The 25,311-nt window shown below is 41.5% G+C and overlaps 1 protein-coding gene across 1 annotated transcript in view; it reads right to left on the bottom strand.

The window, feature by feature from the left end:
- The window catches only part of eIF3l (eukaryotic translation initiation factor 3 subunit l), a 45,129-nt gene that overhangs the window by 6,422 nt on the left and 13,396 nt on the right, over positions 1-25,311 (bottom strand). The window contains exons 4-8 of the mRNA XM_071682734.1: positions 21,611-21,840; positions 20,929-21,069; positions 17,783-17,995; positions 2,335-2,454; positions 341-469 (exon numbers count right to left, since the gene is read on the bottom strand). Of these exons, the coding sequence (XP_071538835.1) occupies positions 341-469; positions 2,335-2,454; positions 17,783-17,995; positions 20,929-21,069; positions 21,611-21,840 (833 nt within the window). The remainder of the gene's footprint in view (positions 1-340; positions 470-2,334; positions 2,455-17,782; positions 17,996-20,928; positions 21,070-21,610; positions 21,841-25,311) is intronic.

Here is a 25,311-nt window from a genome sequence, read left to right as displayed (position 1 = left end):
AATATGAAAAAAATCACTCCTATGTCTATTCCAAAAAGAGAAAATATATGAAATTACTATTTCTATCCATAACTCTGATAACCGTTCCCTCCAGAAACTTCAAGGGGGTGGCACAGAAAAAGCCTTCATAACTGATGGGCTCCAATGCCACTTCTTAGCCTAAAGTTAGCACCTCACTGTTAACAGGCTACTGACCAAGGGGAACTCTTAGGGCAGTGTTTCCAGGGGCACCTACCTAATGTTCCTACTGACTACTTCTTACCTTTTGTGTCTACCTAATGTTCCTACCTACTACTTCTACTTACATACTTACCTATATACTTAACTAATATATATTTACCTTGAGTTGTTGCTGGAAGGGTTCTTTGAGGAAGTCAGCTGGTGCCAAGTCATATTGTGGAGGCACAGGACTCAAGAACTTAGGGCAGGCAAAGGTGAAACACTGTGTGAACTCTTGTATTTCTCCACGCTAAAAATGTAAAAAATCATGTCTTTAACAATCTGTAATTATACACAACAAAACCTGTATGAGCAGAAATCCTATCAAATACATCCATCACACGAAAATTATTCTGTGACAATACTTCCATCAAATGATTTATGCGATAACAATAACCAACTCATGCTGCTTTTACAAAGTGAATCAAGCTTCACATTCTGTCATCTATCTGTACCTCTGATGCCTATTCTCTCCAGGAACTCCAATTAAGGGGGTGGCCATGGCAAAAGTGTCATCAATTATCCCTGTCCTTACATGTCTCCCAAACATACACCATTTTTTAAAATCCATTACTTTTCCACTCTATTTCCCCATATCATTTTTTAAAATCCATTACTTTTCCACTCTATTTCCCCATATCCAGGTGATCTCCCTCTCACACCAACCCCTTTTACAGGTTGAGCATCCCTAATCTAAAAGTTTGAAATGCTCCAAAATGCAAAACTTTTTGAGTGGGGACATATTGTTACAAGTGGAAAATTCCAAACCTGACCTCATTTGCCAATGCTGGGCTCTGTAGCTCTGATGACGTCAGTCTGTTACGAACGATCATCACTGCCAGACATACAGGCATTACTCGTGTTTTGTGCTTATTCTCTGCTGTGTGAATAAGTGTAAGAAAATGATTGCTTATCAGTAGCATATAAATTCAGAGTTAGGAATGAAGGTGTTGCCAAACAAGCACAGATTGTCCACATGAGCGGCTGACAGTGTGACACCTTAGCTTTCTGATGGTTCAGTGTTACACAAACTTTGTTTCAAGTGCAAAATTATTAGAAAAAGTGTATACATTATCATCAGGCTAAGTGTATAAGTTGTATATGGATTCATCAGGCTAAGTGTATAAGTTGTATATGGATTCATCAGGCTAAGTGTATAAGTTGTATATGGATTCTGTGTTTAGACTTGGGGTCCCATCCCAAAGATATCTCATTATCTATTATCCATCATGACAAATATGGAAAACGGGGTGGTAAGGAAACATATGGGTTAGAGCTGAGACATACCTCAACATTTCTATCATTCAATAGTCTTCCTTATAAGATACTTATTCCAGCTTTTGGCAGGTCTGTGTTCCCTAGCAAGTGATGGTCACTCAGTCAGATGCCTTGGTGTGTCACTCTCTGATTGGTTCGCTTGTCCTGCTGCCTCCACCTGTTTACAGTGATCTTCACTGCCTGACATGACCGGCAGATGAACTCAGACCTTTTGTTAATGTTGTTCTTAATCCCTTCCTCTAGGTAAGCTCTCACACTATCACTAAATGGTTTGTCACTTGCCTGTAGTAGCCATGGAGCCGACCATTTAGTGATAATGTGAGAGCTTACCTGGAGGAAGGGATTAAGAACAACATTAACAAAAGGTCTGGGTTCATCTACTGGTCATGTCAGGCAGCGAAGATCACTGTGAACGGGTGGATGCAGCAGGACGTGCAATCCAATCAGAAAGTGACATGCCAAGGCATCCGACTGGGTAATCATCACTGTGCAAGGAAACTGTTGGAAAGGGCAGAGATTTAGCAGATGTAGATGGGAGAAGAGGCCTATATGCTGAATCAAACGAGATTTAGCAGATATAGATGGGAGGAGAGGCCTATATGCTGAATCAATCAAGCAAGAATCTAATTTTAAAAAAATACCAAAAAGAATGACTTTTTCAGAATGATAAAATTGGAGCCTAAGGCATGTTAAAGCTTATGGCTAAACAATTAGGCAAATGACCTGAATTCTTGTGAAGGTCACTTGCTTTACTTCGGTCTTGGTCATAAAATCCTCAGGTATCCTCAACTAAGAAACAAGCCTTCATTACAAAATTGTTTTTCTGGACGAACTTACCGACATGCGTGCCATTTTCTCAGCAAGACTTTTTTCCCGTAGGGATGATTGCACAGCTTCGTCAATTCTCTGAGGATGGAGCACCATGCATATGGACAGGAGAGTGTACATTTGCTCAGTCTGAAATGAGGATTAGTATTCAGTCAAAGAGAGCTAGCTATGCAACCCCAGTATTAATTACAGTTTGTACTAGGAAACACTATACATCCAAATTAAACACAGAAATACATTGGTGATATGCATATGTTTTGTAACCTACAGGCTAACTGTTGAGAAAATCTTATGTTTGTACCTTAAAAAAGATTCTACAATTTAATGATAAGAAATATAGATGATTATACATCAATTATGCTTTATTTTGAAACTAATAACAAAGTTAGCTAGGTGTCCCCATTCTTGACAGATTCCATTAATAGTCAAACTTGTTTATATATATCTTAGAATTTCAAGTATGAAGTGATCTATGCTTAAACTATATATAATTTTGAAGAGAAGATACACCAATTCTTTTTTCATTTCAATGAAACAAGTACAAAATTGCCATTAGGTAAAGTAATGGCTAAAAATAATGATCTACACTAGTTTATTGCTGTATCAATCCAATCCTGTTTTTTGAAAGGAGCATTACATTGACAGTAAATATTCCATTAACTAATATATCGTACATATCAATATTATCTATATTATACTTGACTGCTGTCTCCCACATTAACGAGGCAGCGCCAGGAAACAGACAAAGAATGGCCCATCCACTCACATAAATGCCCATACATACACATATACATTTTTTTCACTTTGTCACTGTCTCCCGCATTAGTGAGGTAGCGCAAGGAAACAGACGAAAGAACGGCCCAACCACCACATACACATGTATATACATACACACCCACACACACACATGTACATACCTATACATATCAATGTATACATACATATATACAAATGGACATATTCATACTTGCTGCCCTCAGCCATTCCCGTCGCCACCCCGCCACACATGAAATGGCACCCCACCTCCCACCACACGCGCAAGGTAGCACTAGGAAAAGAAAACAAAGGCCACATTCATTCACATTCAGTCTCTAGCTGTCATGTGTAATGCATTGAAACTACAGCTCCCTTTCCACATCTAGGCCTGGTTCAATCCATTGACAGCATGTCAACCCCAGTATACCACATCGTTCCAATTCACTCTATTCCTTGCACACCTTTCACCCTCCTGCATGCTCAGGCCCCAATCGCTCAAAATCTTTTTCCACCATCCTTCCACCTCCAATTTGGTTTCCCACATCTCGTTCCCTCCACCTCTGAGACATATATCCTCTTTCTCAATCTTTCCTCACTCATTCTCTCCATATGACCAACCCCATCAATACACCCTCTTCTACTCTCTCAACTACACTCTTTTTATTACCACACATCTCTCTTACCCTTTCATTATTTACTCGATCAAACCACCTCACAACATATACTGTCCTCAACCCTCTCATTTCCTACACATCCACCCTCCTCCACACAACCCTATCTATAGCCCACGCCTTGCAACCATATAACATTGTTGGAACCACTATTCCTTCAAACATACCCATTTTTGCTTTCCGAGATAAAGTTCCCGCCTTCCACACATTCTTCAACGCTCCCAGAACCTTCGCAACCTCCCCCACCATGTGACTCGCTTCTGCTTTCATGGTTCCATCCTCTATTAAATCCATTCCCAGATATCTAAAACACTTCACTTCCTCCAGTTTTTCTACATTCAAACTCACCTCCCAATTGACTTGTCCCTCAACTCTACTGTACCTAATAACCTTGCTCTGATTCACATTCACTCTCAAGATTTCTTCTTTCACACACTTTACCAAACTCAGTCATCAGGTTATGCAGTATCTCACCAGAATCAGCCAACAGCACTGTATCATCAGCAAACAACAACTGACTCACTTACCAAGCCCTCTCATCCACAACAGACAGCATACTTGCCCCTCTCTTCAAAACTCTTGCATTTACCTCCCTAACAACCCCATCCATAAACAAATTAAACAACCATGGGGACATCATGCATCCCTGCCGTTAACCGACATTCACTGAGAACCAATCACTTTCCTCTCTTCCTAAACGTACACATGCCTTACATCCCCGATAAAAACTTTTTACTGCTTCTAGCAACTTGTCTTCAACACCATATACTCTTAATACTTTACATAGAGCATCTCTATCAACTCTTATCATATGCCTTCTCCAGATCCATAAATGTTACATACAAATCTATTTGTTTTTCTAACTACTTCTCACATATTTTCTTCAAAGCAAACACCTGATCCACACATCGTCTACCACTTCTCAAACCACAGTACTCTTCCCCAATCTGATGCTCTGTACATGCCTTCACCCTCTCAATCAATACCCTCCCATATAATTTCCCAGGAATACTCAACAAACTTATTTTTATTTATTTATCTATTTTCCTTTGTCGCTGTCTCTCGCGTTAGCGAGGCAGCGCAAGGAAACAGACAAAAGAATGGCCCAACCCACCCACATACACATTTATATACATACACGTTCAAACACGCAAATATACATACCTATACATCTCCACGTATACATATATATACACACACAGGCATATACATATATACCCATGTACATATTTCATCGTCTTCCTTTATTCATTCCCATCGACACCTCGCCACACATAACAAACACCTACCCCCTCATGTGTGCAAGGTAGCGCTAGGAAAAGATAACTAAGGCTACATTCGTTCACACTCAGTGTCTAGCTGTCATGTAATAATGCACCGAAACCACAGCTCCCTTTCCACATCCAGGCCCCACAGAGCTTTCCATGTTTACCCCAGACACTTCACGTGCCTTGGTTCAATCCATTGACAGCACATCGACCCCGGTATAACACATCGCTCCAATTCACTCTATTCCTTGCACGCCTTTCATTCTCCTGCATGTTTAGGCCTTGATCACTCAAAATCTTTTTCACTCCATCTTTCCACCTCCAATTTGGTTTCCCACTTCTCCTCGTTCCCTCCACCTCTGACATATATATACTCTTGGTCAATCTTTCCTCACTCATTCTCTCCATGTGACCAAACCATTTCAAAACACCCTCTTCTGCTCTCTCAACCACACTCTTTTTATTACCACACCTCTCTCTTACCCTCACATTACTTACTCGATCAAACCACCTCACACCACATATTGTCCTCAAACATCTCATTTCCAGCACATGCACCCCCCTCCGCACAAATCTATCCATAGCCCACGCCTCGCAACCAAATAACATTGTTGGAACCACTATTCTTTCAAACATACCCATTTTTGCTTTCCGAGATAATGTTCTCGACTTCCACACATTCTTCAAGGCTCCCAGAATTTTTGCCCCCTCCCCACCTTATGATTCACTTACACTTCCATGGTTCCATCTGCTGCCAAATCCACTCCCAGATATCTAAAACACTTCACTTCCTCCAGTTTTTCTCCATTCAAACTTACCTCCCAAATGACTTGACCCTCAATCCTACTGTACCTAATAACCTTGCTCTTATTCACAGTTACTCTCAACTTTCTTCTTTCACACACTTTACCAAACTCAGTCACCAGCTTCTGCAGTTTCTCACATGAATCAGCCAACAACAAATGACTCACTTCCCAAGCTCTCTCATCCACAACAGACTGCATACTTGCCCCCCTTTCCAAAACTCTTGCATTCAACTCCCTAACAACCCCATCCATAAACAAATTAAACCATGGAGACATCACACACCCCTGTCACAAACCAACATTTACTGAGAACCAATCACTTTCCTCTCTTCCTAAACGTACATATGCATTACATCCTTGATAAAAACTTTTCACTGCTTCGAACGACTTGCCTCCTACACCATATATTCTTAATACCTTCCACAGAGCATCTCTATCAACTCTATCATATGCCTTCTCCATGCTACATACAAATCCATTTGCTTTTCTAAGTATTTCTCACATACATTCTTTAAAGCAAACACCTGATCCACACATCCTCTACCACTTCTAAAACCACACTGCTCTTCCCCAATCTGATACTCTGTACATGCCTTCACCCTCTCAATCAATACCCTCCCATATAATTTACCAGGAATACTCAACAAACTTATACCTCTGTAATTTCAGCACTCACTCTTTTCCCCTTTGCCTTTGTACAATGGCACTATGCAAGCATTTCGCCAATCCTCAGGCACCTCACAATGAGACATACATACATTAAATAACCTTACCAACCAGTCAACAATATAGTCACCCCCTTTTTTAATAAATTCCACTGCAATGCCCTCCAAACCCGCTGCCTTGCCGGCTTTCATCTTCCGCAAAGCTTTTACTACCTCTTCTCTGTTTACCAAATCATTTTCCCTAACCCTCTCACTTTGCACACCACCTCGACCAAAACACCCTATATCTGCCACTCTATCATCAAACACATTCAACAAACCTTCAAAATACTCATTCCATCTTCTTCTCACACCACCACTACTTGTTATCACCTTCCCATTAGCACCCTTCACTGAAGTTCCCATTAGTTCCTTTGTCTTACGTACTTTATTTACCTTCTTCCAAAACATCTTTTTATTCTCCCTAAAATTTAATGATACTCTCTCACCCCAACTCTCATTTGCTCTCTTTTTCACCTCTTGCACTTTTCTCTTGACCTCCTGCCTCTTTCTTTTATACATCTCCCACTCATTTGCATTATTTCCCTGCAAGACTCGTCCAAATGCCTCTCTCTTCTCTTTCACTAATAATCTTACTTCTTCATCCCACTACTCACTATCCTTTCTAATCTGTCCACCTCCCACACTTCTCATGCCACAAGCATCTTCTGCGCAAGCCATAACTGCTGCCCTAAATACATCCCATTCCTCGCCCACTCCCCTTACCTCCTTTGTTCTCACCTTTTTCCATTCTGTACTCAGTCTCTCCTGGTACTTCCTCACACAAGTCTCCTTCCCAAGCTCACTTACTCTCACCACTCTCTTCACCTCAACATTCTCTCTTCTTTTCTGAAAACCTCTACAAATCTTCACCTTCATCTCCACAAGATAATGATCAGACATCCCTCCAGTTGCACCTCTCAGCACATTAACATCTAAAAGTCTCTCTCGCATGTCTATCAATTAACACATAATCCAATAATGCTCTCTGGCCAACAAACTTATACCTCTGTAATTTGAACACCCTGCAAAAATCGTCCAAATGCCTCTCTCTTCTCTTTCACTAATACTCTTACTTCTTCATCCCACCACTCACTACCCTTTCTAATCAACCCACCTCCCACTCTTCTCATGCCACAAGCATCTTTTGCGCAATCCATCACTGATTCCCTAAATACATCCCATTCCTCCCCCACTCCCCTTACTTCCATTGTTCTCACCTTTTTCCATATATATATATATATATATATATATATATATATATATATATTTTTTTTTTTTGCTTTGTCGCTGTCTCCCGCGTTTGCGAGGTAGCGCAAGGAAACAGACAAAAGAAATGGCCCAACCCACCCCCATACACATGTATATACATATGTCCACACACGCAAATATACATACCTACACAGCTTTCCATGGTTTACCCCAGACGCTTCACATGCCCTGATTCAATCCAATGACAGCACATCAACCCCGGTACACCACATCGCTCCAATTCACTCTATTCCTTGCCCTCCTTTCACCCTCCTGCATGTTCAGGCCCCGATCACACAAAATCTTTTTCACTCCATCTTTCCACCTCCAATTTGGTCTCCCTCTTCTCCTCGTTCCCTCCACCTCCGACACATATATCCTCTTGGTCAATCTTTCCTCACTCATTCTCTCCATGTGCCCAAACCATTTCAAAACACCCTCTTCTGCTCTCTCAACCACGCTCTTTTTATTTCCACACATCTCTCTTACCCTTACATTACTTACTCGATCAAACCACCTCACACCACACATTGTCCTCAAACATCTCATTTCCAGCACATCCATCCTCCTGCGCACCACTCTATCCATAGCCCACGCCTCGCAACCATACAACATTGTTGGAACCACTATTCCTTCAAACATACTCATTTTTGCTTTCCGAGATAATGTTCTCGACTTCCACGCATTCTTCAAGGCTCCCAGAATTTTTGCCCCCTCCCCCATCCTATGATCCACTTCCACTTCCATGGTTCCATCCGCTGCCAGATCCACTCCCAGATATCTAAAACACTTTACTTCCTCCAGTTTTTCTCCATTCAAACTCACCTCCCAATTGACTTGACCCTCAACCCTACTGTACCTAATAACCTTGCTCATATTCACATTTACTCTTAACTTTCTTCTTTCACACACTTTACCAAACTCAGTCACCAGCTTCTGCAGTTTCTCACATGAATCAGCCACCAGCACTGTATCATCAGCAAACAACAACTGACTCACTTCCCAAGCTCTCTCATCCCCAACAGACTTCATACTTGCCCCTCTTTCCAAAACTCTTGCATTCACCTCCCTAACAACCCCATCCATAAACAAATTAAACAACCATGGAGACATCACACACCCCTGCCGCAAACCTACATTCACTGAGAACCAATCACTTTCCTCTCTTCCTACACGTACACATGCCTTACATCCTCGATAAAAACTTTTCACTGCTTCTAACAACTTGCCTCCCACACCATATATTCTTAATACCTTCCACAGAGCATCTCTATCAACTCTATCATATGCCTTCTCCAGATCTATAATTGCTACATACAAATCCATTTGCTTTTCTAAGTATTTCTCACATACATTCTTCAAAGCAAACACCTGATCCACACATCCTCTACCACTTCTGAAACCACACTGCTCTTCCCCAATCTGATGCTCTGTACATGCCTTCACCCTCTCAATCAATACCCTCCCATATAATTTACCAGGAATACTCAACAAACTTATACCTCTCTAATTTGAGCACTCACTCTTATCCCCTTTGCCTTTGTACAATGGCACTATGCACGCATTCCGCCAATCCTCAGGCACCTCACCATGAGTCATACATACATTAAATAACCTTACCAACCAGTCAACAATACAGTCATCCCCTTTTTTAATAAATTCCACTGCAATACCACCCAAACCTGCTGCCTTGCCGGCTTTCATCTTCCGCAAAGCTTTTACTACCTCTTCTCTGCTTACCAAATCATTTTCCCTAACCCTCTCACTTTGCACACCACCTCGACCAAAACACCCTATATCTGCCACTCTATCATCAAACACATTCAACAAACCTTCAAAATACTCACTCCATCTCCTTCTCACATCACCACTACTTGTTATCACTTCCCCATTTGCACCCTTCACTGAAGTTCCCATTTGCTCCCTTGTCTTACGCACTTTATTTACCTCCTTCCAGAACATCTTTTTATTCTCCCTAAAATTTAATGATACTCTCTCACCCCAACTCTCATTTGCCCTTTTTTTCACCTCTTGCACCTTTCTCTTGACCTCCTGTCTCTTTCTTTTATACATCTCCCACTCAATTGCATTTTTTCCCTGCAAAAATCGTCTAAATGCCTCTCTCTTCTCTTTCACTAATACTCTTACCTCTTCATCCCACCACTCACTACCCTTTCTAATCAACCAATCTCCCACTCTTCTCATGCCACAACCATCTTTTGTGCAATCCATTCCTGATTCCCTATTCCTCCCCCACTCCCCTTACTTCCATATATATATATATATTTTTTTTTTTTTTTTTCATACTTTGTCGCTGTCTCCCGCATTTGCGAGGTAGCGCAAGGAAACAGACGAAAGAAATGGCCCAACCCCCCCCCCCCATACACATGTACATACGTCCACACACGCAAATATACATACCTACACAGCCTTCCATGGTTTACCCCAGACGCTTCACATGCCTTGATTCAATCCACTGACAGCACGTCAACCCCTGTATACCACATCGCTCCAATTCACTCTATTCCTTGCCCTCCTTTCACCCTCCTGCATGTTCAGGCCCCGATCACACAAAATCTTTTTCACTCCATCTTTCCACCTCCAATTTGGTCTCCCTCTTCTCCTCGTTCCCTCCACCTCCGACACATATATCCTCTTGGTCAATCTTTCCTCACTCATTCTCTCCATGTGCCCAAACCATTTCAAAACACCCTCTTCTGCTCTCTCAACCACGCTCTTTTTATTTCCACACATCTCTCTTACCCTTACGTTACTTACTCGATCAAACCACCTCACACCACACATTGTCCTCAAACATCTCATTTCCAGCACATCCATCCTCCTGCGCACATCTCTATCCATAGCCCACGCCTCGCAACCATACAACATTGTTGGAACCACTATTCCTTCAAACATACCCATTTTTGCTTTCCGAGATAATGTTCTCGACTTCCACACATTTTTCAAGGCTCCCAAAATTTTCGCCCCCTCCCCACCCTATGATCCACTTCCGCTTCCATGGTTCCATCCGCTGACAGATCCACTCCCAGATATCTAAAACACTTCACTTCCTCCAGTTTTTCTCCATTCAAACTCACCTCCCAATTGACTTGACCCTCACCCCTACTGTACCTAATAACCTTGCTCTTATTCACATTTACTCTTAACTTTCTTCTTCCACACACTTTACCAAACTCAGTCACCAGCTTCTGCAGTTTCTCACATGAATCAGCCACCAGCGCTGTATCATCAGCGAACAACAACTGACTCACTTCCCAAGCTCTCTCATCCCCAACAGACTTCATACTTGCCCCTCTTTCCAGGACTCTTGCATTTACCTCCCTAACAACCCCATCCATAAACAAATTAAACAACCATGGAGACATCACACACCCCTGCCGCAAACCTACATTCACTGAGAACCAATCACTTTCCTCTCTTCCTACACGTACACATGCCTTACATCCTCGATAAAAACTTTTCACTAATTCTAACAACTTGCCTCCCACACCATATATTCTTAATACCTTCAACAGAGCATCTCTATCAACTCTATCATCATATGCCTTCTCCAGATCCATAAATGCTACATACAAATCCATTTGCTTTTCTAAGTATTTCTCACATACATTCTTCAAAGCAAACACCTGATCCACACATCCTCTGCCACTTCTGAAACCACACTGCTCTTCCCCAATCTGATGCTCTGCACATGCCTTCACCCTCTCAATCAATACCCTCCCATATAATTTACCAGGAATACTCAACAAACTTATACCTCTGTAATTTGAGCACTCACTCTTATCCCCTTTGCCTTTGTACAACGGCACTATGCACGCATTCTGCCAATCCTCAGGCACTTCACCATGAGTCATACATACATTAAATAACCTTACCAACCAGTCAGTAATACAGTCACCCCCTTTTTTTAATAAATTCCACTGCAATACCATCCAAACCTGCTGCCTTGCCGGCTTTCATCTTCCGCAAAGTTTTTACTACCTCTTCTCTGTTTACCAAATCATTTTCCCTAACCCTCTCACTTTGCACACCACCTCAACCAAAACACCCTATATCTGCCACTCTATCATCAAACACATTCAACAAACCTTCAAAATACTCACTCCATCTCCTTCTCACATCACCACTACTTGTTATCACCTCCCCATTTGTGCCCTTCACCGAAGTTCCCATTTGCTCCCTTGTCTTACGCACTTTATTTACCTCCTTCCAGAACATCTTTTTATTCTCCCTAAAATTTAATGATACTCTCTCACCCCAACTCTCATTTGCCCTTTTTTTCACCTCTTGCACCTTTCTCTTGACCTCCTGTCTCTTTCTTTTATACATCTCCCACTCAATTGCATTTTTTCCCTGCAAAAATCGTCCAAATGCCTCTCTCTTCTCTTACACTAATAATCTTACTTCTTCATCCCACCACTCACTACCCTTTCTAATCAACCCACCTCCCACTCTTCTCATGCCACAAGCATCTTTTGCACAATCCATCACTGATTCCCTAAATACATCCCATTCCTCCCCCACTCCCCTTACTTCCATTGTTCTCACCTTTTTCCATTCTGTACTCAGTCTCTCCTGGTACTTCCTCACACAAGTCTCCTTCCCAAGCTCACTTACTCTCACCACCCTCTTCACCCCAACATTCACTCTTCTTTTCTGAAAACCCATACAAATCTTCACCTTAGCCTCCACAAGATAATGATCAGACATCCCTCCAGTTGCACCTCTCAGCACATTTACATCCAAAAGTCTCTCTTTCGCGCGCCTGTCAATTAACATGTAATCCAATAACGCTCTCTGGCCATCTCTCCTACTTACATACGTATACTTATGTATATCTCGCTTTTTAAACCAGGTATTCCCAATCACCAGTCCTTTTTCAGCACATAAATCTACAAGCTCTTCACCATTTCCATTTACAACACTGAACACTCCATGTATACCAATTATTCCCTCAACTGCCACATTACTCACCTTTGCATTCAAATTACCCATCACTATAACCTGGTCTCGTGCATCAAAACCACTAACACACTCATTCAGCTGCTCCCAAAACACTTGCCTCTCATGATCTTTCTTCTCATGCCCAGGTGCATATGCACCAATAATCACCCATCTCTCTCCATCAACTTTCAGTTTTACCCATATCAATCGAGAATTTACTTTCTTACATTCTATCACATACTCCCACAACTCCTGTTTCAGGAGTACTGCTACTCCTTCCCTTGCTCTTGTCCTCTCACTAACCCCTGACTTTACTCCCAAGACATTCCCAAACCACTCTTCCCCTTTACCCTTGAGCTTCGTTTCACTCAGAGCCAAAACATCCAGGTTCCTTTCCTCAAACATACTACCTATCTCTCCTTTTTTCACATCCTGGTTACATCCACACACATTTAGACACCCCAGTCTGAGCCTTCGAGGAAGATGAGCAATCCCCGCGTGACTCCTTCTGTTTCCCATTTTAGAAAGTTAAAAAAATACAAGGAGGGGAGGATTTCTGGCCCCCCGCTCCCATCCCCTCTAGTTGCCTTCTACGACACGCGAGGAAATCTTTCCTGATATTTCCATTTATTCTCTTGTCTTACACGTTATCTATCTCCTTCCAAAACGTAATTTCATTCTCCCAAAAATCTAATGACACTCTCACCCCAACTCTCACTTGCCTTCTTCAACCCTTGCACCTTCCTCTTGAAACTATTGCTGCTTTCTTTTATACAGCAACCAGTCATTTGCACTTCTTCCTTGTATGTATTGTCCAAATGCCTATCTTTTCTCTTTTACTAACAACATTACTTCTTCATCCCACCACTCACTACCCTTTCTAATCTGCCCACCTCCCACCTTTCTTATGCCACATGCATCTTTTGCATATGCAATTACTGCTTCCCTAAATACTTTTTTTTTTTTTTTTTTTTATACTTTGTCGCTGTCTCCCGCGTTTGCGAGGTAGCGCAAGGAAACAGACGAAAGAAATGGCCCAACCCCCCCCCCATACACATGTACATACACACGTCCACACACGCAAATATACATACCTACACAGCTTTCCATGGTTTACCCCAGACGCTTCACATGCCTTGATTCAATCCACTGACAGCACGTCAACCCCTGTATACCACATCGCTCCAATTCACTCTATTCCTTGCCCTCCTTTCACCCTCCTGCATGTTCAGGCCCCGATCACACAAAATCCTTTTCACTCCATCTTTCCACCTCCAATTTGGTCTCCCTCTTCTCCTCGTTCCCTCCACCTCCGACACATATATCCTCTTGGTCAATCTTTCCTCACTCATTCTCTCCATGTGCCCAAACCATTTCAAAACACCCTCTTCTGCTCTCTCAACCACGCTCTTTTTATTTCCACACATCTCTCTTACCCTTACGTTACTTACTCGATCAAACCACCTCACACCACACATTGTCCTCAAACATCTCATTTCCAGCACATCCATCCTCCTGCGCACAACTCTATCCATAGCCCACGCCTCGCAACCATACAACATTGTTGGAACTACTATTCCTTCAAACATACCCATTTTTGCTTTCCGGGATAATGTTCTCGACTTCCACACATTTTTCAAGGCTCCCAAAATTTTCGCCCCCTCCCCCACCCTATGATCCACTTCCGCTTCCATGGTTCCATCCGCTGACAGATCCACTCCCAGATATCTAAAACACTTCACTTCCTCCAGCCTCTCACCATTCAAACTCACCTCCCAATTGACTTGACCCTCAACCCTACTGTACCTAATAACCTTGCTCTTATTGACATTTACTCTTAACTTTCTTCTTCCACACACTTTACCAAACTCCGTCACCAGCTTCTGCAGTTTCTCACATGAATCCGCCACCAGCGCTGTATCATCAGCGAACAACAACTGACTCACTTCCCAAGCTCTCTCATCCCCAACAGACTTCATACTTGCCCCTCTTTCCAAAACTCTTGCATTTACCTCCCTAACAACCCCATCCATAAACAAATTAAACAACCATGGAGACATCACACACCCCTGCCGCAAACCTACATTCACTGAGAACCAATCACTTTCCTCTCTTCCTACACGTACACATGCCTTACATCCTCGATAAAAACTTTTCACTGCTTCTAACAACTTGCCTCCCACACCATATATTCTTAATACCTTCCACAGAGCATCTCTATCAACTCTATCATATGCCTTCTCCAGATCCATAAATGCTACATACAAATCCATTTGCTTTTCTAAGTATTTCTCACATACATTCTTCAAAGCAAACACCTGATCCACACATCCTCTACCACTTCTGAAACCACACTGCTCTTCCCCAATCTGATGCTCTGTACATGCCTTCACCCTCTCAATCAATACCCTCCCATATAATTTACCAGGAATACTCAACAAACTTATACCTCTGTAATTTGAGCACTCACTCTTATCCCCTTTGCCTTTGTACAATGGCACTATGCAAGCATTCCGCCAATCCTCAGGCACCTCACCATGAGTCATACATACATTAAATAACCTTACCAACCAGTCAACAATACAGTCACCCCCTTTTTTAATAAATTCCACTGCAATACCATCCAAACCTGCTGCCTTGCCGGCTTTCATCTTCCGCAAAGCTTTTACTACCTCTTCTCTGTTTACCAAATCATTTTCCCTAACCCTCTCACTTTGCACACCACCTCGACCCAAACACCCTATATCTGCCACTCTGTCATCAGACACATTCAACAAACCTTCAAAATACTCATTCCATCTCCTTCTCACATCACCACTACTTGTTATCACCTCCCCATTTACGCCCTTTACTGAAGTTCCCATTTGCTCCCTTGTCTTACGCACCCTATTTACCTCCTTCCAGAACATCTTTTTATTCTCCCTAAAATTTACTGATAGTCTCTCACCCCAACTCTCATTTGCCCTTTTTTTCACCTCTTGCACCTTTCTCTTGACCTCCTGTCTCTTTCTTTTATACTTCTCCCACTCAATGTATTCCCTAAATACATCCCATGTAAACTCTTTATATGTTTCATTAGTAGCAGAAGGGTCCTGGCACTTCCTTTTCTCATGATAAAGGGCTAAATCCAACTTTAATCAGGTATCACCCAGGACTTCTGTCTAAGATTTTTCATCCTTCATGTTGCTCTTTCATCTTATTTTCTGGTTTCCAACTTTCATTAAAGCTTAAGAACTGCAGTTGTTTCTACCAAATAATATATTTTCAGTATTCAAGGCAAAATGGTTTATACCAAAGTCCCTCTAGATACCGGCACCACAATACATTTCATAACGGAAAAATTTCAGTCCCCTTTCATCCTCACTTAAAACCCAAGACACTACAATCATTCAAACTTCCATGCCATAAGACCACAAAGTGCAAGCAATCTGCATACAAATACTGGAAAAATGAACATAACTGGCTAAGACATACCCTGCTTGCAAAGTTGCTATCAAAATAGCTAGAAAATCTATTACTCAGTCTCTTGACATACAGTCAAAACATAAATCTGAGGGAATCTTTTTTTGTCTGAAGCTCATGCTGGTAAATGTTTTGAGGGTGTTTAGTTTGTCTGTCACCTTTATGTTCATTTTTGTGGTATGGGGAGTAAATGTCACGTGACAGTCTTATGTGATATGACGAGTTTTGTCGAGTGGGTGATCATTCAGGTTATGCGAGGGTGGGGTTCAGATTCACATCTGTGAGAGGCAAAGAGAACGACAGCGGATTCCCATAGGGTTACAAGACATTTCATTTTGAGCAAAGCAGCATTCTAAATGCATGAAGTAGTGCAGCATGTTTGTCATTTGTGTACTGTTTGAGTGCTGTGCTGTAACTGTGAGGTTATCTCCATATGAGAGGACTTTCACACTTTGGTTTGCAAGGGGCATAGGGTAGTCATATCAAAAGATACTAAAGAGGGATGGGAAAGATTTTCAAGGGGGCAGCCCTCATGAATGACTAACAAATATTTGTCATCTTTGTGAATAATTGAGAAAAGCATCATTTAAATGAGATTATACTGGGGGACAGCATCAAATACTTGCTGATGCGTACTGCCAACAGCAGGTTGTGTTGTATGGATGTGCAGTAACTGGGTTTAAATCTGTGCTCATTAGATAACACTGAGATGCTCTGCTACATTCTACAACAGCTCACTGTTCACGGAGTCTAATGCTTATGACAACAGTGACTAGAGCAGTAAGAGAAATGGAAGTTAAGAGCGTGAAGGTTTCAAGATGGATGCTGTATTGACAAGTCTTCAGATGTCTGGGATTTTGTTGTGTAAACAGGAGTGGTGAAAGATGTCTGTAAGTAGGTGAGTAGCTATTGAGTATGTTTTATGTGGAAGTATATCATGATGCCAAGGCCAGTGTAGTGGAGTTCTTCAGGGTTTAGACAGAGCTGTAGGTGTCAACAGGTATGAAGAGTGGGTCAACAGTTTTGTTAGGGTAGATTTTCTGTAAGTTTCAAGTGACCATTCTATTGCAGGAAGTGTTAAGTTTGTAGTGATCTCTGAGGTAATGTTTTATGAGATCTTTTGTGTTCATTGGAAGAAAAGGTTATCTTCATTTGGGTTAGGAGGATTTCATGTATAAGGGCAAGGATGGTAAGAGAGAAGTAAATTTTCCTATCTATTTGCTAGAGATACATTCCAGGGCCTTAATGATGCTGAACTGACCAAATCTGCCTAAATCTGGGAAACACCACCAAACAAACCTTACCCAAAACTAGGATTATGCCTGTTATATAATTAGTAAAAAGCTTTCATAGGAAATAATTAAAAATCAAGTGAGGCATATCACAAAATTTGGAATCATGCATATGCAGATACCAGTGGATTTTCATTGTTCTCCTGCTTATCAAATCCAAGAGTCTACTTAAGTATGGTAACATGCATTTGTTCTGGTAGGCCAGAAATTCAAACATGAATTCAACTTAAAAATGAAACACTACATTTTTTGACAAAGTGAATTATAGAGCAATTAACATACCTGTTTGTTGATTTGGTCATTCTGGTAGTTTCTGGTCTGGAACATGGCTTTTGTACGCTGAATGTATACCAAAATATTGGAGAAGGTGCGAATAGCATCAGCATAGCGCCGCATCATCATGTATGCAAACCCAACATAATAATATGTTGTGATTTGGCAGGCAGGCACACGCGAGTACATTGACTTTTTGTTCAGCTCAATGTTCTCAAGAACCTGAAACATAAAATTTTAACATAAATTTCATTATTCATTTATCTATTATATTTATTTTACTTTGTCGCTGTCTCCCGCGTTAGCGAGGTAGCACAAGGAAACAGATGAAAGAATGGCCCAACCCACCCACATACACATGTATATACATAAACGTCCACAAACGCATATATACATACCTATACATCTCAACGTATACAACGTAAACACACACAGACATATACATATATACACATGTACATAATTCATACTGTCTGCCTTTATTCATTCCCATCGCCACCCTGCCACACATGAAATTACAACCCCCTCCCCCCACGTGCGCGAGGTAGCGCTAGGAAAAGACAACAAAGGCCACATTCGTTCACACTCAGTCTCTAGCTGTCATGTAATAATGCACCGAAACCACAGCTCCCTTTCCACATCCAGGCCCCACAAAATTTTCCAGATGCTTCACACGCCCTGGTTCAATCCATTGACAGCACGTCCACCCCAGTATACCACATCGTTCCAATTCACTCTATTCCTTGCATGCCTTTCACCCTCCTGTATGTTCAGGCCCTGATCACTCAAAATCTTTTTCTCTTCATCTCACCACCTCCAATTTGGTCTCCCACTTCTCCTCGTTACCTCCACCTCTGACACATATATCCTCTTGGTCAATCTTTTCTCACTCATTCCCTCCATGTGACCAAACCATTTCAAAACACCCTCTTCTGCACTCTCAACCACACTCTTTTTATTACCACACATCTCTCTTACCCTACTACTACTTACTCAATCAAACCACCTCACACCATATATTGTCCTCAAACATCTCATTTCCAGCACATCCACCCTCCTCCGCACAACTCTATCTATAGCCCATGCCTCGCAACCATATAACATTGTTGGAACCACTATTCCTTCAAACATACCCAGTTTTGCTTTCCGAGATAATGTTCTCAACTTCTACAAATTCTTCAATGCTCCCAGAACTTTCGCCCCCTTCCCCACCCTATGATTCACTTCCGCTTCAATGGTTTCATCAACTGCCAAATCCACTCCCTCCAGTAAACTTCCTCCAGTTTTTCTACATTCAAACTTACCTCCCAATTGACTAGTCCCTCAACCCTACTGTACCTAATAACCTTGCTCTTATTCACATTTACTCTCAGCTTTCTTCTTTCACACACTTTACCAACACATTTACTCTCAGCTTTCTTCTTTCACACACTTTACCAAACTCAGTCACCAGCTTCTGCAGTTTCTCACATGAATCAGCCAACAGCACTGTATCATCAGCAAACAACTGACTCACTTCTAAGCTCTCTCATCCACAACAAACTGCATACTTGCCCCTCTTTCCAAAACTCTTGCATTCACCTTCCTAACAACCCCATCCATAAACAAATTAAACAACCATGGAGACATCACACACCCCAGCCGCAAACCAACATTTACTGAGAACCAATCACTTTCCTCTCTTCCTACATGTACACATGCCTTATATCCTCGATAAAAACTTTTCACTGCATCTAACAACTTGCCTCCCACACCATATATTCTTAATACCTTCCACAGAGCATTTCTATCAACTCTATCATGTGCCTTCTCCAGATCCATAAATGCTACATACAAATCCATTTGCTTTTCTAAGTATTTCTCACATACATTTTTCAAAGCAAACACCTGATCCACACATCCTCTACCAGTTCTGAAACCACACTGCCCTTCCCCAGTCTGATGCTTAGTAAATGCCTTCACCCTCTCAATCAATACCCTCCCATATAATTTCCCAGGATTATACTTAGTTGCTGTCTCCCGTGTTAGTGAGGCAGCACAAGGAAACAGATGAAAGAATGGCCCAACCCACCCACATGCACTTGTATATATATAAACGCTCACACATGCACATATACATACCTATACATTTCAATGTATACATACATAGACATACACAGACATATACATATATACATATTCATACTTGTTGCCTTCATCTATTCCCGCTGCCACCCCGCCACACATGAAATAGCACCCCCCTCCCCTGCGCACGCACGGGAGGTAGTGCTAGGAAAAGACAACATAGGCCACATTCGTTCACACTCAGTCTCTAGCTGTCATGTGTAATGCACTGAAAATGTTTTTTTGTAAAACAACATACTGCTAATTGCCTTGTCTTCCTCTTTAGCAAAATTTCATCCCTAAGCAAACTCCTATGACAAAGGACTGATTTTCTATTCATCCACTCCTAATATTAAGCAATTTCCTGAATTTCTTTGTGAGGGTATGGTAAATGCTGGTTTTAAAGTTAAGAACCCAGTTGCATTTGTTTTCATATTTGTAAATGCAAATGTTACATTTAATGAAATACTATCCATCTATCTAACTATCTATCTATCAGCAAACACCAGTGAAAGAACTATCAGCACTTAATTAAGTCCTTCTGAACGAAAATTAAAACCTGGTCAAAATATTTACCAAACTCTCAACCAATGAGCTCCTAAGATGAAAAGTAATCCTACTTAGCGAACACTTCACTACTTTCAGAAATTAACACTGTTCCTCACACAGAATGGGATACAGGCAGCTGCCATCACCTTTTTTTCTCTTTAAGAGAGGCACCATCTCCTAAAAACTTTTCAAGTTTAAATGTAGATACCAATCTCCTGAATTTCTTTCTGAGATAGCAAATGAACCATCAGCTCTGGGGAATACAAGCACTGAAGTGGTTTAAAAATAATTCTTTTAAAAAACAGAAATTCTGCAACTGAATCTCAAAGCATGCGTCTCTGATGCACCCATTTATCAAAGAATGTGATGTAGTGAACTGTGCCATATACTCATAGTGTACAGTAAACCCTTACATTGTCATCTTGAGAACATCAATGAACTAATTATACTGAAGTACAGTACATCAATCTTAAGCAGAAACCACAGGTATAACTTGGGCTTACCTTAATTGCCTGATAGTAGTCACCAAGGAGAGAATGGAGACGTAGAAGGCCAATAAGAGAGAAGTAGCCCAACATCTTGTATAGTGGATGACGACCAAACTCACCAGCTACACTATCTGGGTCTCCACCACTTGTGTATACCTGTATGTGTAATAATGGAGGGAAAAAAATCATCAGTGGATTTCTTTTTCACATGCTATAAAACTATCTTTATTTAAAAAGTTGTAAAACGTATGACAATCAAATTCTGCAAATATTTGGCTACTATTTGGTTACTGAACCTTAACTTATAAGCTTTGATTTATACATAGATCTAACTTCTGTGCTGATGACATAAGGGTTAAGAGGACTTGTGCCAAAGTCCACCTCTGTTTCTGGCCTAATATACCATACAGCACTCCAGCTCTGAAACTTCTTCGACACCTAAACAGGATTTTGTTCAACTTCCTCATAAACACTTACTATATATTCACAGCAGCACACCTAACATTCTTTCTCCAATGCTCAAGATTCAACACCTTTACCTGAGTACCAATGAGTCGCTTTTCTCGTTACAAAACAGAAGGCAGCATTTTGAAAAACAATGCTTAGCCTAACTAGGTGTTCATCAATTCTAAAATCAAACATTCTTCAATGAACATTTAAATTCAAAATAAATATCTTTAATTCATAAAATCCTCACCTCAAGTTGCCTGTTAATATTTGACTTGTCAACTAAGCAGTGTAGGACATTGAGTACTGAGTGCACATTCCATATCTTAGGGGAATCCTTCAGTAACTCTATCTCTGGATCACTTTTTTTTGCAAGCTTGGACCTAAACTGTGAGAATGACTGAAACTGGTAAATGAACTCATCAATGATCTCCCACAGCCACTGATTGGGCAGTTCCATGGGTACAGGTGTCTCAGCACCTATGAAAAAAAAAAAAGATTATGTTAACAAGGTAAAACATTCCTTGTTAATTACTATACTTGTTAATTACATGTGTCTGATGATAGAGTGGCAGATATAGGGTGTTTTGGTCGAGGTGGTGTGCAAAGTGAGAGGGTTAGGGAAAATGATTTGGTAAACAGAGAAGAGGTAGTAAAAGCTTTGCGGAAGATGAAAGCCGGCAAGGCAGCAGGTTTGGATGGTATTGCAGTGGAATTTATTAAAAAAGGGGGTGACTGTATTATTGACTGGTTGGTAAGGTTATTTAATGTATGTATGACTCATGGTGAGGTGCCTGAGGATTGGCGGAATGCGTGCATAGTGCCATTGTACAAAGGCAAAGGGGATAAGAGTGAGTGCTCAAATTACAGAGGTATAAGTTTGTTGAGTATTCCTGGTAAATTATATGGGAGGGTATTGATTGAGAGGGTGAAGGCATGTACAGAGCATCAGATTGGGGAAGAGCAGTGTGGTTTCAGAAGTGGTAGAGGATGTGTGGATCAGGTGTTTGCTTTGAAGAATGTATGTGAGAAATACTTAGAAAAGCAAATGGATTTGTATGTAGCATTTATGGATCTGGAGAAGGCATATGATAGAGTTGATAGAGATGCTCTGTGGAAGGTATTAAGAATATATGGTGTGGGAGGCAAGTTGTTAGAAGCAGTGAAAAGTTTTCATCGAGGATGTAAGGCATGTGTACGTGTAGGAAGAGAGGAAAGTGATTGGTTCTCAGTGAATGTAGGTTTGCGGCAGGGGTGTGTGATGTCTCCATGGTTGTTTAATTTGTTTATGGATGGGGTTGTTAGGGAGGTGAATGCAAGAGTTTTGGAAAGAGGGGCAAGTATGAAGTCTGTTGGGGATGAGAGAGCTTGGGAAGTGAGTCAGTTGTTGTTCGCTGATGATACAGCGCTGGTGGCTGATTCATGTGAGAAACTGCAGAAGCTGGTGACTGAGTTTGGTAAAGTGTGTGAAAGAAGAAAGTTAAGAGTAAATGTGAATAAGAGCAAGGTTATTAGGTACAGTAGGGTTGAGGGTCAAGTCAATTGGGACGTAAGTTTGAATGGAGAAAAACTGGAGGAAGTAAAGTGTTTTAGATATCTGGGAGTGGATCTGGCAGCGGATGGAACCATGGAAGCGGAAGTAGATCATAGGGTGGGGGAGGGGGCGAAAATCCTGGGAGCCTTGAAGAATGTGTGGAAGTCGAGAACATTATCTCGGAAAGCAAAAATGGGTATGTTTGAAGGAATAGTGATTCCAACAATGTTGTATGGTTGCAAGGTGTGGGCTATGGATAGAGTTGTGCGCAGGAGGAATGATGTGCTGGAAATGAGATGTTTGAGGACAATGTGTGGTGTGAGGTGGTTTGATCGAGTAAGTAACGTAAGGGTAAGAGAGATGTGTGCAAATAAAAAGAGCGTGGTTGAGAAAGCAGAAGAGGGTGTTTTGAAATGGTTTGGGCACATGGAGAGAATGAGTGAGGAAAGATTGACCAAGAGGATATATGTGTCGGAGGTGGAGGGAACGAGAAGTGGGAGACCAAATTGGAGGTGGAAAGATGGAGTGAAAAAGATTTTGTGTGATCGGGGCCTGAACATGCAGGAGGGTGAAAGGAGGTCAAGGAATAGAGTGAATTGGATTGATGTGGTATATCGGGGTTGACGTGCTGTCAGTGGATTGAATCAGGGCATGTGAAGCGTCTGGGGTAAACCATGGAAAGCTGTGTAGGTATGTATATTTGCGTGTGTGGACGTATGTATATACATGTGTATGGGGGTGGGTTAGGCCATTTCTTTCGTCTGTTTCCTTGCGCTACCTCGCAACTGTGGGAGACAGTGACAAAAAAAAAAAAAAAAAAAAAAAAATACATGGATATACACAAACAAAATGAACACATCAGCATTTACCCATATATCTTTACAATCAACCATCTTATTATTCATTTAACAAAAGTAACAATCACACCACTAACTTCATTACATATTAATGGGGAAGAGCAGTAAGGCTTCAGAAGTGGTAGAGTATGTGTGGATCAGGTGTTTGCTTTGAAGAATGTTTGAGAGAAATACTTAGAAAAGCAAATGGATTTGTATGTAGCATTTATGGATTTGGAAAAGGTATATGATAGAGTTGATAGAGATGCTCTGTGAAAGGTATTAAGAATATATGGTGTGGGAGGCAAGTTGTTAGAAGCAGTGAAAAGTTTTTATCAAGGATGTAAGGTATGTGTATGTGTAGGAAGAGAGGAAAGTGATTGGATCTCGGTGAATGTTGGGTTTGCAGCAAGGGTGTGTGATGTCTCCATGGTTTTTAATTTGTTTATGGATGGGGTTGTTAGGGAGGTGAATGCAAGAGTTTTGGAAAGAGGGGCAAGTATGCAGTCTGTTGCGGATGAGAGAGCTTGGGAAGTGGGTCAGTTGTTTGCTGATGATACAGCGCTGGTGGCTGATTCAGGTGAGAAAATGCAGAAGTTGGTGAATGAGTTTGGTAAAGTGTGTGATAGAAGAGAGCTGGGAGTAAATGTGAATAAGAGCAAGGTTATTAGATACAGTAGGGTTGAGGGACAAGTCTATTGGAAGATAAGTTTGAATGGAGAAAAATTGGAGGAAGTGAATTGTTTTAGATATCTGGGAGCAGCAGCAGATGGAACCATGGAAGTGGAAGTGAATCATAGGGTGGGAGAGGGGGTGAAAGTTCTGGGAGCGTTGAAAAATGTGTGGAAGTTGAGAATGTTATTTTGGAAAGCAAAAATGGGTATGTTTGGGTGAATAGTAGTTCCAACAATGTTATACGGTTGCGAGGCATGGGCTATAGATAGAGTAGTGCAGAGGAGGGTGGATGTGCTGAAAATGACATGTTTGGAGACAATATGTGGTGTGAGGTGGTTTGATCAAGTAAGTAATGAAAGGGTACGACAGACATGTGGTAATATAAAGAGAGTGATTGAGAGAGCAGAAGATGGTGTTTTGAAATGGTTTGCTCACATGGAGAGAATGAGAGAGGAAAGATTGACAAAGAGGGTATATGTGTCAGAGGTGGAGGGAACGAGGAGAAGTGGGAGACCAAATTGCAGGTGGAAAGATGGAGTGAAAAAGATTTTGAGTGATTGGGGCCTGAACATGCAGGAGGGTGAAAGGCATGCAAGTTATAGAGTGAATTGGAACGATGTGGTATACCAGGGTCGACATGCTGTCAATGGATAGAACCAGGGCATGTGAAGTGTTTGAGGTAAACCATGGAAAGTTTTGTGGGGCCTGGATGTGGAAAGGGAGCTGTGGTTTTGGTGCATGTGGCCTTTGTTGTCTTTTCCTAGCGCTACCTTGCGCACATGTGGGGGAGGGGGTTGTCATTTCGTGTGTGGCAGGGTGGCGATGGGAATAAGGGCAGACAGTATGTATTATGTACATGTGTATATATGTATATGTCTGTGTGTGCATATATATGTATACATTGAG

This window comes from Panulirus ornatus, chromosome 34, assembly GCF_036320965.1.
Source record: "Panulirus ornatus isolate Po-2019 chromosome 34, ASM3632096v1, whole genome shotgun sequence".
In the NCBI taxonomy this organism is placed as follows: domain Eukaryota; kingdom Metazoa; phylum Arthropoda; class Malacostraca; order Decapoda; family Palinuridae; genus Panulirus; species Panulirus ornatus.
Note: the sequence above shows the minus strand (reverse complement) of the source record. Positions and strands in the feature narration are given on the sequence as shown.